At 38.8% G+C, this 19,525-nt stretch overlaps 1 protein-coding gene across 8 annotated transcripts in view; it reads right to left on the reverse strand.

The window, feature by feature from the left end:
* PIK3CB (phosphatidylinositol-4,5-bisphosphate 3-kinase catalytic subunit beta) overlaps positions 1-17,952 on the reverse strand; it is a 235,823-nt gene extending 217,871 nt beyond the window's left edge. For 2 of the 8 annotated variants that reach the window (XM_073232261.1, XM_073232255.1), the window contains exon 1: positions 17,782-17,814. Coding sequence is in view for 1 of the 8 variants with exons in the window: in XM_073232259.1 (XP_073088360.1) it covers positions 17,219-17,229 (11 nt within the window). In the remaining 7 variants the exon portion in view is untranslated. Of the gene's footprint in view, positions 1-17,218; positions 17,343-17,579; positions 17,727-17,781 lie in introns of those variants that run through there. The other 6 variants (XM_036991629.2, XM_073232256.1, XM_073232260.1 and 3 more) reach the window with 6 other exon arrangements.
* Positions 17,953-19,525: the final 1,573 nt, after the last annotated feature.

A 19,525-nucleotide genomic window follows, 5' to 3' on the forward strand; every position in this document is an offset into this window, starting at 1 on the left:
ATGGTAGGATATGTTTTCTTCTTATGGCTGAATAATAGTCCATTGTGTAGATGTACTACATCTTCTTTATCCATTCATCTACTGATGGACACTTAGGCTCCTTCCATTTCTTGGCTATTATAAATAGTGCTGTGATAAACATAGGGGTGCATATGTCTTTTTGAAACTTGGGCTCCTGCATTCTTAGGGCAAATTTACAGGAGTGGAATTCGTGGGTAAAATGGTACTTCTACTTTTAGTTTTTTGAGGAACCTCCATACTGCTTCCCACAATGCCTGAACTAGTATACATTCCCAACAGCAGTGCAGGAGGGTTCCCCTTTCTCTGCATCCTCGCTGGCATTTGTTGTTCCTAGTCTTTTATATGTTGGCCATCCTAACTGGTGTGAAGTGACATCTCATTGTGGTTTTAATTCCCTGCTACTTAGCTATGTAGAGCATCTTTTCATGTTGCCTGTTAGCCATCTGAATTTCTTATTTGGAGAATTGTCTGTTTATATCCCCCACCATTTTTCATCTGAATTTCTTATTTGGAGAATTGTCTGTTCATATCCCCCACAATTTTTTAATAGGGTTATTTGCTTTTTGGATGTTGAGGCATGTGAGTTGTTTATATATTCTGGATGTTAACCCCTTGTTGGATATGTCATTTACAAATATATTCTCCCATACTGTAGGATGCATTTTTGTTCTGCTGGTAGTGTTCTTTGCTGTACAGAAGCTTTTTACAATGATGTAGGGCCATTTGTTCATTTTTGCTTCTGTTCCCCTTCCATGAGGAGAAGCATTTAAGAAAAAGTTGCTCATGTTTATATTGAAGAGATTTTTGCCTATGTTACCTCCTAAGAATTTTATGGTTTCATGACTTATATTCAGGTATTTGATCGATTTTGAGTTTACTTTTGTGTACGGGCTTAGGCAATAATCCATTCTCTTGCATGTCACTGTCCAGTTTTGCCAACACTAGTTCTTGAAGAGGCTGTCATTTCCCTATTGTATATCCATGGCTCCTTAATCATATACTAATTGACAATATACACTTGGATTTACATCTAGGCTCTCCAGTATATTACACTGGTATATAGGTCAGTTCTTGTGCCAGTACAAAATTGTCTTGATTACTGTGGCTTTGTAGTGGAGCTTGAAGTCAGGAACCATAATCTCCCCCACTTTTTTCCTTCTTATGAATTCTTTGGCTATTTGGGGTCTTTTCTGGTTCCATATGAATTTTAGAACTATTTGCTCTAGTTCGTTGAAGAAAGCTGTTAATATTTTCATAGGGATTGCATTGCATCTGTAGATTGCTATAGGTGGGATGGCCATTTTGACATTAATTCTCAGTATCCATGAGCACGGGATGTGTTTCCATTTATTGGTATCTTCTTTAATTTCTCTCATGAGTGTCTTGTAGTTTTCAGAGTATAGGTCTTTCACTTCCTTGGTTGCATTTATTCCTAGGTATTTTATTCTTTTTTTTCCTTGTAATAACATATCTAATACACTTGATCCCAATGAAATTGATTTTGAAGCTTACAATGTTCTGTGAGAGTACTTTAACAATTCCTTCTACATTAGTTTCTCTTAACTGAAGCAGAATTCAATCAACTAATAGCCTTGCTAAGAACATTTTGATTTTTAAGGTTTAAAGGATTCTATCTGTGCAAGTCTTCCTACTCCCCAGTTAAAACTGAAAACACAACAAAAATTCATCTATAGATACTACTGGGGAATGTGTCCTTTCATGAAGTTGAAATTCCTGACAGCAAATCCTTGTCATTTGCACATCCTTGAGGCCCTCTTTTCCCTGAACTTCAGCCTGTGAGAAGCTGGTATAAGAGATGGCAGCCAAATGTCAAACTCACTATTTATTCAAGCATATTCCTTTAACATGGGGCATTCAAGTTCCTTTAGTATTTCTTCTAAAAGGAAATAAGCAGAGCCTATTGTAAACCACCCATAAAACAACCAAATAAAAATAAATTTTTGCTTCTCTTTGTTCCTCATCCTGTCCCCAATTTACTTAAAAATAAGAAAGCTGTTTCATATGAAAAGATTCATGTGTTCAGAGACTTATTTCCTTAAAAACTAGTATCTTTATAAAGGAAAACTGCTCATGTACAGGCTGTAAAAGCAAAGAAAAAATAATCCTTAGAAAGAAAGAGATCATGTTTAATCCACTGCACATAAATTTTAGAAAACACCTTTGCCACATGAATTTATGGAGGAGGGTCTTTCTGAGATGTGATGCCGCCATCTTCCCGTGATCCTCGAGATGTGACCTTTTATCCTTCTTGCAACAGCTCCTGGCGGCCATGCCTGCACTCGAGTCAGGAAGGTGACGTGCCTTCAATATTTTATTTTTTTTAATGCAATTGTGGACGGAATTGTTTTCCTGATTTCGCTTTCTGCTAGCTCATCATTAGTGTATAGGAATGCAACAGATTGTATTAATTTTGTATCCTGCAACTTTGCTGAACTCAGACATTAAATCTAGTAGTTTTGGAGTGGATTCTTTAGGGTGCTTTATGTACAATATCATGTCATCTATAAACAGGGACAGTTCAACTTCTTCCTTCCCAATCTGGATACATTTTACTTCATTCTGTTGTCTGACTGCTGTGGTTGGACCTCCAGAACTATGATGGATAAAAGTGGGGAGAGTGGGCATCCTTGTCTTGTTCCTGATCTTAAAGGGAAGGCTTTCAGCTTCTCGCTGTTAAGTATAATGTTGGCTGTGGGTCTATACCCATTTTGTTGAGAGTTTTTATCATGAATGGATGTTGAAATTTGTCAAATGCTTTTTCAGCATCTATGGAGATGTTTATGTGGTTTCTGTTCTTTTTGCTGACGTAGTGAATGATGTTGATGGATTTTCTAATGTTGTACCATCCTTGTGCCACTTGATCATGGTGTATGATCCTCTAGATGTATTTTTGAATTTGGTTTGCTAATATTTTGTTGAGCATTTTTGCATCTATGTTCATCAGGGATATTGGTCTCCAGTTTTCTTTTTTTCATTGCCTGATTTTTGTATTAGAGTAATTCTGGCCTCGTGGAATGAGTTTGGGAATATTCCCTCCTCTTCCACTTTTTGGAAAACCTTTAGGAGGATGGGTATTAGGTCTTCACTAAATGTCTGATAAAAGTCAGCAGTGAAACCATCTGTTCCAAGGGTTTTGTTCTTACATAGTTTTTTTGATTACCAATTCAATCTCCTTGCTGATAATTGGTCTATTCAGATTTTCTGTTTCTTCCTGGGTCAGCCTTAGAAGGTTGTATTTTCTTAGAAAGTTGTCCATTTCTTCTAGGTTATCCAGTTTGTTAGCATATACTCTTTAATAGTATTCTATCTGGTAATTCTTTGTATTTCTGTGGTGTCCACCATGATTTTTCCTTTCTCATTTCTGATTGTGCTTATGTATGTAGACTCTTTTTTTCTTGATAAGCCTGGCTAGTGGTTTCAATATTTGTTTATTTTTTTCATAGAATCAGTTCCTTCTTTGATTCTTTCTATTGTTTTATTCTTCTTGACTTGATTTACTTCTGCTTCAATCTTTATTATGTCCCTCCTCCTGACTTTGGGCCTCATTTGTTCTTCTTTTTCTAGTTTCATTAGTTGTGAGTTTAGAGTGTTCACATGGGATTGCTGTTCTTTCCTGATGTAGAAGAGTATTGCAATATACTTCCCTCTTAGCACGACCTTCACTGTGTCCCACGGACTTTGTGGTGTTGAATCATTGTTGTCATTTGTCTCCCCATATGGCTTGATGAGGCAATAAATTTTTTCTAAAATGGATTTTCATATTGCTGCACAACTTTGAATATATTAAAACACATTTAATTGTATACTTTAAATAGATGAACTGCATGACAAGTGAATAATGTATCAATAAAGATGCTGCCCAAAAAACTTAACAAAAAAAGGAAACAGCAGTATACGCAAGATAGCAGACAATACATGCTTACTAAATATATAATAAAAAAGTAAAAACAGGCAAAATGCTTATATAGAAAAAGAAAAAAGAACATAATTTTTTCACATATACCTAGTGGCTGAGATGCAAAAGGAAATCTGACCCAGTCTACTAAGTACAGAACCTGATGAAGGAATGATTGTCTTAAAATACTTTTAAGCAGATCAACCAAAAAGCTATGTATATTACATCATATGTATAAGTTAGAATTAGCTATCATTCCTAGCACAACATACATTAGTTTCCCTTTCCTTACGTAATTCCAACCCCTGTAAATTTACATAATTTAAAAGGGAATAAATATTCAAACACTAAACCAATAACTCCAAGTCTTAATATGTTTTCCCTAAGAAATAACTGTTGTATATAAAAGTTCAGTTCAAAGATGATCACTGTAAGGTTACTCATAACAGCAAAATTAAATAATAAAAGTATCCAACATAAGACTAATTGGGTTATATGCAACTGATGGAATACTATATAGATGTTAAAAATGTTAAGAATACTTAATGCCTTCAATATGTTTTTATATTAAGGAATAAGAACTGGTGGTTGAAATGTGGATAATATGATTCCAATTGTGTTTTTTAAAAATACACTTAAGGAGGATTAAAGATGGCAGCATGAGAGGTGAGACAGAGGCTTCCTACTAAAACTGCACATGATATGAAAATACAATTAATACAACAAATCCTAAAAAAGCAATTGGAAAGAGGGCTGCACCAGACTGCATTCACCTGGAGAAAAGAATAAACCTCACGGAACAGGGTAACGTTCCAAAGCTGTGGCACGGTGGGACCCAAGGCATTCCCCCCCCCCAGCTCACAGGCAGGAGGGAGTGGAGACCTGGGACTGCTGAACACCAAGCTCTAGAGACCTACTCTGTCAGCACAAACCTACATTACATGGTGCTCTCATGATTAGAGGGGTTGGAAAGCTAGGACAGGCAGAATACCTGGAAAGACTGAGACTCCAGCCACCTGTGGAAAACAGGGATCCATATCGGGCTGTTCTGGGACAAAAGATAGGCAGGCAGTCTGAGAGAGTACCTAACAGCAAGAGGGCTGCTAAAGGGGCAAGGATTGCACAGAGTTGACTGCTCAGGTGAAAGGACAAGTAAACAAAATTGTCCAGGTGCACACTGCCCAGCAGGTTGGGAGGTTACACAATCTTCAGACGCGCCATCCCCCTGGCTGGCTACGTAGCTCCAAGGCCAGCACCGTGATACACAGCCTGCTGTGTCTTCCTCCAGGCTAGCCTGCACCTGGCTCAGGCTCACAAACCAACAACCCCTGCCATGGCATCAGGCCAGCCAGAGGGAAGCCCCACCTACAGCAGCTACAAACACAATGCATAGAGGCTTACACCTGTGTGTTCGGCTCACTGGTTCTGGCAGTGGAGACAGACATAGCAGCCAGGAAGCAGGAAACAGCTCTTTCCTCCCCAAAAGAACCAACACTGCACCCCTGCAACCCCTGACATTGCTCCAGGGCCTGAGCAGCTCCAGAGAGTAGAGCTTCTGGGCATTAGTGGGCAAAAAGACAAATTATGAGATGTCAAAGGGATCTGGTTCAAAGCAAAATTATGAATACACCAGAGAAGATTCAAATGAAATTGAATTCATGGAATTGAACTCATGAATCTTCATGAAAGTATTTGAAAATAAAAATCATTAACATGCTCATGGAGGTACAGAAAAATATTCAAGAACTCAGGAACCAATTTAGGATGGAGATCCAATCATTGAAGAACACAATGGAGAGTATTAAAAGATTAGATACAGTGGAGGGAACAATAAATGAAATAGATAATAGGAAACAGGAATACAAAAAAGCTGAGGCAGAGAGAAAAAAGGATCTTTCAGAAAGAATACTGAGAACTGTGTGACCAATCCAAAAGGAACAATATTCATATTATAGGGCTACTAGAAGAAGAAGAGAAAGAGAAAGTGTCTTTGGGGAAGTATTGCTGAAAACTTCCCCAATCTGGGGAAGGAAATAGTGTCTCAGCTCATGGGGGTAAACAGATCTCCCAACACAAAGGACCCAAGGAGGACAACACCAAGACATATAGAAATTAAAATGGCAAAGATCAAGGATAAGGACAGACTATTAAAAGCAGCCAGAGAGAGAAATAAGATCACATATAAAGGAAAGCCCATCAAGCTATCATGAGACTTCTCAGCAAAAACCTTACAGGCTACAAGGGAGTGGCATGATGTATTTAATGCAATGAAGCAGAAGGGCCTGGAACCAAGAATACTTTATCTGGCCAAGATTATAATTTAAATTTGAAGGAGGGATAAAACAATTTCCAGAGGAGCAAAAGCTGAGAGAATTTAGCTCCCACAACCATCTCTACAGTATATTTTGGAGGGACTGCAGACGGAAGTGTTCCTAAGGTTAAATAGCTGTCACCAGAGGTAATAAAAATGGACAAAGAGTACAGAATATGCCACCTAATATATAAAGAATGGAGGAGGAAGAAACAGGAGGGGGAAAAAAAGAACATTTACATTGTGTTTGTAATAGTATACTAAGTGAGTTAAGTTAGACTCTTAGAAAGGAAGTTACCCCTGAACCTTTGGTAACCACGTATCTAAAGCCTGCAATGGCAAAATGTAACATACCTATCAATAATCACCCTAAATGTAAATAGTCTGAATTCACCAATCAAAAGACATAAGAGTCACTAACTGGATAAAAAAATAAGACCTAACTATATGCTGCCTACAAGAGACTCACATCAAACCCAAAGACAAACACAAATAAAAGTGAAGGGACAGAAAAAGATACTTCATTCAACTAATAGGGAGAGAAAAGCAGGTGTTGCAGTACTTGTATCAGACAACACAGACTTCAAAACAAAGTCACAGGACACAAAAACAGACATTACATAATGATGAAGGGGTCAATCCAACAAGAGCATATAACCATTGTAAATATCTATGCACCCAACACAGGAGCATCTACATATGTGAAACAAATACTAACAGAATTAAAGGGGGAAAAAGAATGCAATGCATTCATTTTAGGAGACTTCAACACACCACTCACTACAAAGGACAGATCAACCAGACAGAAAATAAGTAAGGACACAGAGGTATTGAACACATTAGAACAGATGTACCTAACAGACATATACAGAATGCTACACCCAAAAGCAGGAGGATACACATTCTTTTCAAGAGCACACGGGAATTTTCCAGAAGAGACCACATACTAGGCCACAAAAAGAACCTCAGTAAATTTTAAAAGATTTAAATTCTACCAACCAACTTCTCAGATCACAAAGGTATGAAATAAATTGTACAAAGTAAACAAAAAGGCTCACAAACACATGGAGGCTTAACAACAGGATCCTAAATAGTCAATGGATCAATGACCAAATGAAAACAGAAATCAAGCAATATATGGAGACAAATAAAAACAACAGCACAACACCCCAACTTCCATGGGACACACAAAGGCAGTTCTAAGAGTAAAGTAGATAGCAATCCAGGCCTATTATTGAAACTGGAAAAGAACAAATGAGGTCCAAAGTTAGTAGATGGACGGACATATAATAAAGATCAGAGAAGAAATAAATAAAATTGAGAAGAATAAAACAGAAAAAATTAATGAAACCAAGAGCTGGTTCTTTGAGAAAATAAACAAAATAGACAAACCCCTAGCCAGATTTATAAAGAAAAAAAAGAGAATCTACACATATATACAGAATCAGAAATGAGAAAGGAAAGATTACTACAGACACAACAGAAAAACAAAAAATTATTAGAGAATACTATGAAAATCTACATGCTAACAAACTGGATAACAAAGAAAAAATGGACAACTTTCTAGAAAAATACAACCTTCCAAGACTGGCCCACGAAGAAACAGAAAACCTGAATAGATCAATTGCCAGCAATGAAATTGAATCGATAATCAAAAAACTACCCAAGAACAAAACCCCCAAACCAAATGGATTTACCCCTGAATTTTCTCAGACATTTAGAGAAGACATAATACCCATTCACCTTAAAGTTTTCCAACAGAAGGGGAGGGAATACTTCCAAACTCATTCTATGAAGCTAGCATCAGTCTATTGCCAAAACGAGGCTAAGACACCCAAAAAAAAAAAATATTACAGACCAATATCCCTGATGAACATAGATGCAAAAATACTCAACAAAATATTAGCAAACCGAATTCAAATATACATCAAAAGGATCATTCATCATGATCAAGTAGGATTCATCCCAGGGATGTAAGGATGGTACAATATTCGAAAATCCATCAACGTCATCCACTATATCAACAAAAAGAATGGAAAAAATCACATGATCATCTCCATAGATGCCGAAAAAGCATTCGACAAAACTCAACATCCATTCATAATAAAGACTCTCAACAAAATGGGTATAGAGGGCAAGTACCTCAACATAATAATGGCCATATATGACAAACCCACAGCCAACATTATAGTTAACAGTGAGAAGCTGAAAGCCTTCCCTTTAAGATCAGGAACAAGACAAGGATGCCCACTCTCCCCACTTTTATCCATCATAGTTCTGGAGGTCCTAGCCATGGCATTCAGACAACACAGAGAAATAAAAGTCATCCCAATTGGTAAAGAAGTTAAATTGTCACTGTTTGCAGATGACATGATATTGCACAGAAAAAACTACTTAAAGAATCCACTCCAAAACTACAAGACCTAATATCTGAATTCAGCAATGTTACAGGATACAAAATTAATACACAGAAATCTATTGCACTCCTATACACTAGTGCTGAACTAACAGAAGAGAGATCAGGGAAACAATTCCATTTACAATTGCATGAAGAAGAATAAAATACCTAGGAATAAACCTAACCAAGGAGGTGGAAGACCCATACTCTTAAAACTACAAGACACTCATGAGAGAATTAGAGAAGACACCAATAAATGAAAGTACATCCCATGCTCATGGACAGGAAGAATTAATATTGTCAAAATGGCCGCCCTGCCTAAAGCAACCTACAGATTCAATGAAATCCCTGTCAAAACACCAACAGCATTCTTCAACGAGCTAGAACAAGTAGTTTTAAATTCATATGGAATGACAAAAGACCCTGAAGAGTCAAAGCAATCCTGAGAAGGAAGAATAAAGCTGTGGAGATTATGCTCCCCACTTCAAGCTCTATGACAAAGCTACAGTAATCAAGACAATTTGGTACTGGCACAAAAACAAACCCAATGATCAACAGAATAGAATAGAGAGCCCAGGTATAAACTCACACACATATGGACAATTAACATACGATAAGGGAGCCATAATGGGGAAATGACAGCCTCTTCAACAACTGGTGTTGGCAAAACTGGACAGCTACATGTTACAGAATGAAACTGGATTATTGTCTAACTCCATACACAAAAGTAAACTCAAAATTGATCAGACCTGAATGTAAGTCATGAAACCACAAAACACTTAGAAGAAAACATAGGCAAAAAAAAAAATATCTTGAATATAAACATGAGCACTTTTTTCCTGGACACATCTTCTTGGGCAAGGTAAACAGAAGCAAAAATGAACAAATGAGACTACTTCAAACTGAAAAGCTTCTGTACGGCAAAAGACACCATCAGTAAAACAAAAAGGCACCCTATAGTATGGGAGAATATATTCATAAACGCCATATCCAATAATGGGTTAACACCTAAAATATATAAAGAACTCACATGCCTCAACAACCAAAAAGAAAATAACCTGATTAAAAAATGGGCAGAGTATCTGAACAGACACTTCTCCAAAGAAAAAATTCAGATGGCCGACAGGCACGTAAAAAGCTCCCACATCACTAATCATCAGGGAAACACAAATTAAACCACAATGAGGTATCACCTCACACCAGCTGGGATGGCCAACATCCAAAAGACAAGGAACAACAAATGCTGGCGAGGATGTGCAGAAAGGGGAAGCCTTCTACAGTGTAAAAAGCAATATGGAGGTCCCTCAAAAAACTAAAAAAAGAAATACCATTTGACCCAGGAATTCCATTCCTAGGAATTTCCCCTAAGAATGCAGGAGCCCCATTTGAAAAACACATATGCACCCCTATGTTTATCATAGCACTATTTACAATAGCCAAGAAATGGAAGCAACCTAAGTGTCTATCCATAAACGAATGGACAAAGAAGAAATGGTCCATAATGGTCCATATGGAATATTATTCAGCCATAAGAAGAAAACGAATCTTACCATTTGCAACAACATGGATGGAGCTAGAGGATATTATGCTCTGTGAAATAAGCCAGGTGGAAAAAGACAAGTACCAAATGACTTCACTCATTTGTGGAGTATAACAACAAAGCAAAACTGAAGGAACAAAACAGCAGCAGATTCAGACTCCAAGAAGGGACTAGTGGTTACCAAAGGGAAAGGGGGTGGGAAGAAGGGGGAAGGGGATTGAGAGGTATTTATGATTAGTACACATGGTGTGGGGAGGAATCATGGGGAACACAGTGTAGCACAGAGAAGACAAGTAGTGATTCTTTGGCATCTTACTATGCTGATGGAAAATGACTGCAATGGGGTGTTGGGGGAACTTGATAATATGGGTGAATGTAGTAACCACAATGTTGCTCATGTGAAACCTTCATAAGATTGTTTATCAATGGTATCGTAATAAAAAAAAATAGTGACAGAAAGTTAATGGTTATATGACTGGAAAATTGCTTCCTGTTTCTGAATACACAGGTAAAATGTGTAGTCTGTAAAATAAAGATGGTGATTACTATACTAAAAAAATTTACACTGCTATGGTCCCTTTCAATCTTCCTCTGAAAGATCTAAAAAATAAAGAACTGTATGAGGCAATCAATTAAAAGCCTAAATTCTAGAGTCCGACCCAAGTTTGAAACTTCCCCACTTAAAGGCTGGGTGCCACTTGGCATGTTAACTTTCCAAAGCTTCAGCTTCCTGTCTCTTAAACGCAGAGGATATCATTAGTACCTGCATTACAAGTTTGATATGAAGATAAAATGAAATACATGTAAAGCACTTAGAATAACCTGATGCGTAAGTAAGCATCCAATAAATATTAACTACCATTACAGTCTAATTCCATCTAGTGAGCCACACAGAGGAAGTTTTCTAATACACTATACTGACAGCCACAGCTCTAAATGACAAAAGAACATAAAAGGAAGCAAGTAATAATACACAGAATTAAGGAAATCACTGATTAAAATAGCCATCTGGGGCTGAAGGAGAAGACAGTGAATTCTTCATAAGTTAAAGGTAAAATAATTATTGCTGTTTGGGATGGTATACATGGATGACTCTCTAATGCATATACACAGACACACACACACACACAGCAGACAAATGACTTAATACCCCACAACCTTGTTAAGAAAAATAACAATAATGGAATAGTAGGTGAGATATATGAAGAGTTAAGACAATGAATTATTTCTAATGAAAACGTGAATATCCAGTCATCCAAAGAACAGAAATAAAATAATTTCAATTGATCACAACATTGTTCAAAACCAACAACCACCTATCGCTGTTTCCTTAGGTTCACAGTGCAGAAAAAGCATGTTAACAGAACTGCAGCTGGTCTGCCCCAGTACCCCCCCTTCAAAAAAATAACTATAATGAATCTTAAAGAGAATAATAGCTATATAGCCGATAAATATGGAACCTAAATTTGGAAAATATACAACTGCAGAGATAAGTTTTATGAAACAAATTATCATTTTTGTTCAGATAACATAACAGCAGCAATTTGTAATAATTTATAAGGCTAGAGGAAACACTGATTTTAATGTTATCTAAATAAAAATATACAGTAAATCAGTATTTCAAGAATAAACTATCTTAAATGACCATATTGCAAGTACTTAGTAGAAATTAATTACTGTGTAACTACATGTTAACTTGTCAGAAGTGGTAGTTAGTGGCCTGGCTACAAACATTAAGCATCCATTCAAAAAGCAGATCCTCAGTTTACTTTCTATGAAATGTCAACAGGTTGTATTATTAAATAACATTAAAACTACAAAGTGCATAAGCCTGACAATCTGAAATACGCATTACTTAAGTCATGAAAGCTCAATCACTTAAGATATAAAGTGCAAAAGTCTCAAAATAGAGTTTGACCTCTTGTTGACAAGTCACCTCAAATTTATTCTAGTGGCTCAGCAGGTAAGGAATTCAAGGAATTCAGATCTTCAAGGTCTAGTAAGCACTGTGGTTAAACCACCCAGTCAACATCAAACTATGGGGGTGCTTGTTGATTAACTCCTTCAACCCCATCCTTTCTCTACTACACAACTGCCAATACTTCTAAATGGTAGGAAATGGGTAATAAATTAGTAAATATAATAAATTAGTTACCAGAAAGGCAAGGAAAAACTACGGTCAGTAATGTGGTTAAACAAAGCTTCTGGATTACCGATGGATTTCTTTAAATCTGCATAATCCTCTCCTTCTGAAGGCATGGATAATCAGGATCACATTTCCCTTGAAGGCAAATGAGCCTTTCCCTGGTGGTCTCCCGTGTGGCCAGAACACCAGGGGAGCACCAGAGGACAATGAGCTACAAGGTTAGGGATGAGGCAATCCCTCTTAGGTTTGCACAGGGAGGTGAGGGGGGATTCTGAGGGGCAGACCTGGCTCCAGCAATACCACACAGTATTACATCCTTGGTGAAGAAGTAGGGGAAAGATAGACCCTGGAGCCAGGACTCGGGGGAAGGAGTTGTGAATTTTCTGAAGAAATGGCAGAATTTCTAGATTACTAACTGCTTTAGGCTGGAACCAACTTAATAAGATAATGGAAAGCTACATTTTCAATATACTTTGGCTATACACAGTATATCCTCCCATCAATCCCTAGGAAAGTTGAATAACTAAAACAACTGTAAGTGCTGCAGTTAGTGACAGGCTAGCAGAAAGTGACAAAGCTAGAGAGAGACAAGGTGAAACTTCATAGTCCCTGGCAAAATTAATCTCGGATTTACCCCGACATAGCAGTAAATGGGAATTCTGGGTTTACCAAAGAGAGATGAAAGGATATGTGTTGCCATCCATTATGATTTTTGTCATAGACTTGACCCCAAAATTTCTTTTTTAAAATGGTCCCTGTTTTAACCTGAGATTATGGAATCTACATCACTTGGCAGGTTCCAAAAGTTATACATAATTTTTAAAGAATTTAAAGCCTTTATAAACATTCCTTCATCTACAAGGTTAACTGATTTATCGCACATAAACCCATTATTATGACTGGGATTCTCTCATACTTCTAAAAGGAAAACAACAATTAGGTTGATCAATTACCCATTCATTCCAGTTCTGATACACTCGATCCATAAGTAATTTTTTTCTTTAAAAAGACATTAGGTCAAAGTGGGGAGTTGACTACAAAAGGAGTAATTAGAGTGATTTAAGTGGGGCGGTGTACTTGTTTTGTTAGTGTAGGTAGTAGTTTCAAGAATCTATGTATTCTTATTACACTGATGGACAGTGACTGCATTGGGGTATGGGGTGGAGACTTGATAATATGGGTAAATGTAGTAACCACATTGTTTTTTCATGTGAAACCTTCATAAGAGTGTGTATCAATAATACCTTAATAAAAAAATTTTTTAATCTATGCATGTATTAAAATTCATGAAAAAATACTGTACATAAAATTGCTTAATCACTCCCCTTTTGGAAATGTCTTATTAAAATCTCTTTAGTCATGTAAAAAAATAAATAAGCCTATTGACTCAGAAAAAGAAGTCTAGAGACACTCAATCCACATTAACAGAGCAACTCTTAACTAACAGACTATATATACCCAAACTACACATCTAATCCCTTTTATTTTCCCTCTCTCAACTAGAAACTTGTGTGACTCAATTATTTGACCTAGAAATAACATAAAGGCTACCACAGAATATATGGGAGAACAATAACTTAAAAAGAAGTGCACCACTATGTCACCACTCTAAAAGGTAAAGCTGGACCCAATGCCTGGAAAATCCAGACCCTGATTATGAGAAAATAGAATGGCCTTTTCAAGAAAGAACAGTTTCCTGTCACACAAGGTGTTCTACCAGACACTGGACTACTGAATTGCCAAGCTTAGAAAAACAGACCATACAAATCAGGAAATGGAGAGAGAGTAGAGGGGAAAAATCAAAATGTCAAATTTGGTGAGAGGATGAGGTAAGCAGAGTAAGGAGGAAGTTGTCCCAGGAAAGCCTGAAAATCAGTGAATCTCCCAGTCTTCCTTTCTTCTTTTCTTCAACTAAATGTTCAGTCAGTGTTATTCTTCTAGTCTAAGAGTTTCTCCTCCAAAGTATTTTTTTCCTCTATCTGTACTTTGATAATGTAATAGGACACTTCTGATTTCTTCATACCCTTATTTGTTTACATACCTGCTAGGTAGTCTTCAGGGCTACAGACTCAGTCTTACACAGGGGGAAAAATTCTAAATTATTTGCCTCTTTCTACAGTATGACAAAGCTCAGAAACAGGCAGTTAAGAGAAACCAAATGATAGGGATTTATCCCCAAGATATGATGACTCCAACAAATCAAACAGTTCAGAGGATACATACACAAGCATACAACACACACAAAGCAAACCAAATGACTCAAGAGGGTACACACATGTAGCAACATGGGTGGGAGGGATCTCTCTCTCTCTTTTTTTTAAGTGTAACTGAAATAAAATACCTGCTCTCCATAAAAATTCCAACTGCTACTCTACAGGATTTCCTATGTATGGATCAAGTTACCACATTCTACAACCAATCCCCTCCTGTCAAGACAAACATTCAATGCTCAAAATAAAACAAGGCTGGACGGCTTCTTTGGTTCCTCATTTACAAACATACTAATTGTCAGTACACAGTGAATTAATTCACATTTGCTTTTGTTATCAATAGCTTAGTGTTTAAATACTTAGCCTTTTCAGGAGGTAGAGTACCTTAATGAAGACTGAGGGAATAATGATGCTTAACAGAATAACTATAGCCCCTCTGATTACTTCCTCATTTGCACAAATCTGGGACCAAAAAAGGGTAAAGTAGGTTCAGTACATGTTATATTTGGAATCAGAAGATTTTCTAACTTATTTCATTTACATATTCACTCACTGAACATTAGGTAAATGTTCCATACATTGTTCTGGTTACTGTGAATATGGCAGGGAAGAGAGAGCATAGTGTGTTGGAGGAAAAAGACCATAAATAAACGATCAAGAAAATAAGCAAGATAATTAGCTGATAATGCAAGTAAAGGGTCTGAATTTACTTCTTAGTGTAATGAGAAGCCACTGAAACAGGAAGGTAAAGATCACTCTTTACTGTTTGAAATGGAAGAGCAAGACCAGAGGCAAGGAGACACCAGTAAGGAAGCCACTACCCAGGAAGAACTGGGGTGGAGGCAATAAAAACAAAGTGAAGTTTATATATTTTGGAGGTGAAAGTGACAGGGTTTGCTGAGGACTGATGGGGGTGGGGAGCAATGAGGCAAAGGGATGTCTTAAGGATGATCACTAGATTTTTCAGTGAAGCAGGGTGAGGGCAGGGGACAGAGTGGCACCTCTTATGAGGTAGAGACTGTTGGAAAGGAATAGGTTGAGGAATGGTAATCAAGAGCTCCACTCTGAACATGTTAAGTTTAAGATGCCTACAGACAAATTAAATGAAGATATCATGCAAGCAGGTAGAAGAATCTTAAGTTCAGTACTGGAGATAAGAATCTGAGCATCAACAGCACATTGATAGTAATTAAACCAGAGGATATAATGAGATCACCCAAGCAGAGTACAGGCAGAAAAAAAAAGTAGAGGGACAGGCTTGGAAGCCCTGAGGCATTAGGATGTTTTGAATTCTGGAAGAGAGGGGGAAAGGCACAAAAGAGTAAGGAGAAGGAAAACTAAAAGTTCAGTATCCTGAGGAAGGTTCCTTTATATGATTCTCGAGTCCAACACCACCTTCCCAACCCACACACATACTCAAATTCCATAAATAAAAAATATGAGGCACAGAAAGACTGGGTGACACTCCCCAAAGGCCCAGCTGTTTGGGACTTAGATCCAGGACTAGAATCAAGATGTAACTTCTGGCCTCTTACTAGCCTTTTCACAGTGACTATTAGTGCTGCTCCTACTGTTAGGTTCATCAGTCTAAATTTAGACAACAGGGAAGGTCATAATTGAGGAAGAACATAATTAAACTACAAGGAAGAACATAATTTAGATTACAAGGTTCACTTTCAATTTTTTTCTACATACTTTGTTTACAATCACAAAGCAAGTTGAATCAAAAGTCTTCATGGTTGAGTGTTTTAGAAAAGCAGGAACTATAGGCATGAGATACAAAATTCAATAAATCAAAACCCAACTCAATTTTCTCCACTTCTAAAAAACGCCCAGAAGACCCTCATCAAAGTGTAAATTATGGGGTGTAAAACAAAGTTTATTGTTTTTAGTAATTTTGCTTTGTAAATACAATTTCAGTTTCTAAAGCTTAAGATTTTTACTTTGTCCCACTCTTGCCTTCTGAAACTAGGTTAAGATCTTCTAACCATTCTCTCCTATGCTACATTATCATGACTTAAAAACAGTTCTGCTTTTACCATAAAAATCTTACAGCAAATCATAAAAATCCCCAATGATTAATGAACTGCTGAGAACTGTGACTCGTTGGAGATGATTTTATGAGGAATCATATTTCCAAACACGCATTCTTTGCTTCAAAATACGTACTCATATAATTTAATTATGATGACTTCACCAGACAGTAATACTCCCCACAATAATGTTTACAAAAGCACTTGTCACTCCCTTCGGGTGTAGCAATGCAGAAAAATAAGTCTGTTACCATATTCTCCATGTGTTTATACTCTGTAACAAGCGACAGAGTTTACATGTCACATTAAGATTATTTAAACAGAAAAACACTTCAAGTCCCACCATCTTCCACCCCAAACGAATCCTAAATTCGCTCGGTTATTTCAGCAGCAATTCCCACTCAGTACCTAAGTCAGATATTTTACAAGTTAGCCTTAGCAAGAAAAAGATTACAGTATTCTCGGATGACTGTAGAATTCTGTTTTGGCCACTGTTAAGATAACAGGCTCCAACAGTAAGCAACTCCAGTGGAGATTTATTACAACACTGTGCAGCTCGGAAATAAATGTGCCCCCAAACGTACACCCGCAGCCAGGAATTAGCAACAGCTAACACAAGATGCGGCAGCAAGGTTGCTCTTACCAGTCTACCATTCACCCAGCACTCGCGGTCATGCCCATCATCCTGTCCGATCCTCAAAACAACCCCTATGAAGTGTGTATTATTACTCCCATTAACAAATCAGTCTTGTGGCCCAAGGCCTCAGGGCTGGTCAGTGGCGGTGCTACGATTTGAAAACACAACCAACCCCGCCCCTAAAATGCATATCGGTAGAAAAAGGCACCTGAGGGTGGGGAGGCTCCGGGGGTGTCCCCAGAGACGCAGGGGCAAGGACACCGCCTCTCCACGGAGGTGCCCCATAGAAACACGACCAAAAGCAGCGGCTGCCCGACGCAACCGGCGGCACGCCTCGGCCGCCCGGAGGCCGGGCAGCGCCGCTCACCTTGGAGTCCCGGGAGGGCCTCAGTCGAGCGGGTGTTCTCCACGGCGGCAGGAAGCACCAAGTAAGTCCCGAAGTTGCCGTCGCCGCAGACTGTGGCGAGCAAGAGCGCACCGCCGACCCGCGCGAGGGAACCTCAGCGGGCCGCAGCCACCACGTCGCCCCTCAGCCGCGCCGCATCCGGGTCCCGCGCCGCCGCACTCACCTGCCCAGGACTCCGCGGCCGCCACCTCCCGGCTCCGGGTGTGTGGTCAACAGCCCAGGGCGCCGCGACCTTCTAGTGGCGCCCCCATCCCTGCATCCCTCAATCACCTCCCGCCTGCCCTGCACGGCGCTACACCAGCCCGCCGACCACTGCCATGGCCCGCTCCGCCGCCGCCTCACCCACCGACGGAGCACGCGCGCGCGCCACCACCGCCGTGCCCGCGCGCGCGCGCCGCCGCCCTTCCCCACTCCCCCGGCCAACCTCCCGGCAGCCCTCGCCCCGCCCCCGCTCCTTTCGGGCCAATCCCCGTCCCCGCCGCGGTTGCCGCCGGACCCCCGAAACGGGCGGGGCGGGGAGAGAGGTTGCACCGCCGCCCAGTTCTCTCCGGCTGCCTGCGGGACAGCGATGCTACAGAACGGGTGGTCTCTTTTCTGCGGCTCCCAGAGGACTGCGGGATCTAGAAGTCCCAGCCAGCAGGCCCCCAGAAGTTCTGCCCCGGCCATCGTATCCCGCTCCCGAGAGGGCCCTCTTTTTCTAGGTTTCCTTACTGACCTTCTCTTCCTAGTCCCACTCACCAGTTTCTCTGTGCGACTTGAAACAGACTTCTTGGTTCCTGGGCGCAGCGCTTTGCTTTTCAGCCTTCCCCTCTGTCGCTTCAGTTCTGACGGCGAGGATCCTATATCAGCTGCCTCATAGCTGGCCCTTCTCCCTGCACTCTTTATGGTCATAAAAGCAGAAGTCCAGTTTTCCAACCCCAGAATTCTTTAACTGTGTGTGTTCATTTTTATGATAACAGGTAAGATTTACTCAACTCAGCAGACTGTACCTCCTTTTATCTTTATAAACTCAAATTAGGAAATTTCATGGCCCTCTTTCTTAGTGAAACACTTGAATCTCACTTAGTGAAAACCAAAATTTTAACTTACTGCAAAGTGGTTTTTGTAAATTCACTGCAAGTTATTGCTGCCATAATAGCTCAGGCAAATAGTTGAGTAGTCTGGAATCTAGGAGTAAAACTTAATCCAAGGCAGAGGAGACGAGTTCATGAAAAAAGTTTGTTAAATGGTCATGGTTTAAATGAATATTCATTATAAAGGTAAAACCTACCATATTCAAAAATAAATTCCAGAAGAATTAAAAGATACAAAAAATACACAAGACAACAACTCATAGGAAATTTTTTAAAGAATAGATAAATATAACTTAGGTGAAGGAGAAATTTTAAGCAAGGCAGGAAGCCAGTTATTAAAAAATAAAAACGTGTCTAAATATGTGGAAGTTTTGCATGACATCACAATGACAAGTTTAAAAATAAGACGGATTAGAACTGCACAAAACATGGCCAACACATTGTATCTCTAACTTAAAAGAGGTTCTATAAACAGATTTTTTTTTAAGCCAAATAGTTCAATGTTTTAAAAATACTGGCAAAGTATACAAGCAGGAATTAATGGAAGAGAAAATCAAATAGTCCATTAAAAATATGACTTACTTTATTAATGGACTGGGAAAGCAAAACAATAATCCATTTTTCACTCATTAGGTTAGTTAACAAGAACAATGATACAGGGGGAAACAAGCACTTGGTATATCTATGAAGGGAGTATAAATTGCCACAAAGTTTTTAGGAATAATCTGGGAATATATATTAAAATTTAAAATACACATACGTAACCATGGGCCCAAAGGTACATTCTCTTATGATTTGAGATTTTTATCATGCTCACATATTACCTAGTACATA

This window comes from Manis javanica, chromosome 3 (genome assembly GCF_040802235.1).
Source record: "Manis javanica isolate MJ-LG chromosome 3, MJ_LKY, whole genome shotgun sequence".
NCBI lineage: Eukaryota > Metazoa > Chordata > Mammalia > Pholidota > Manidae > Manis > Manis javanica.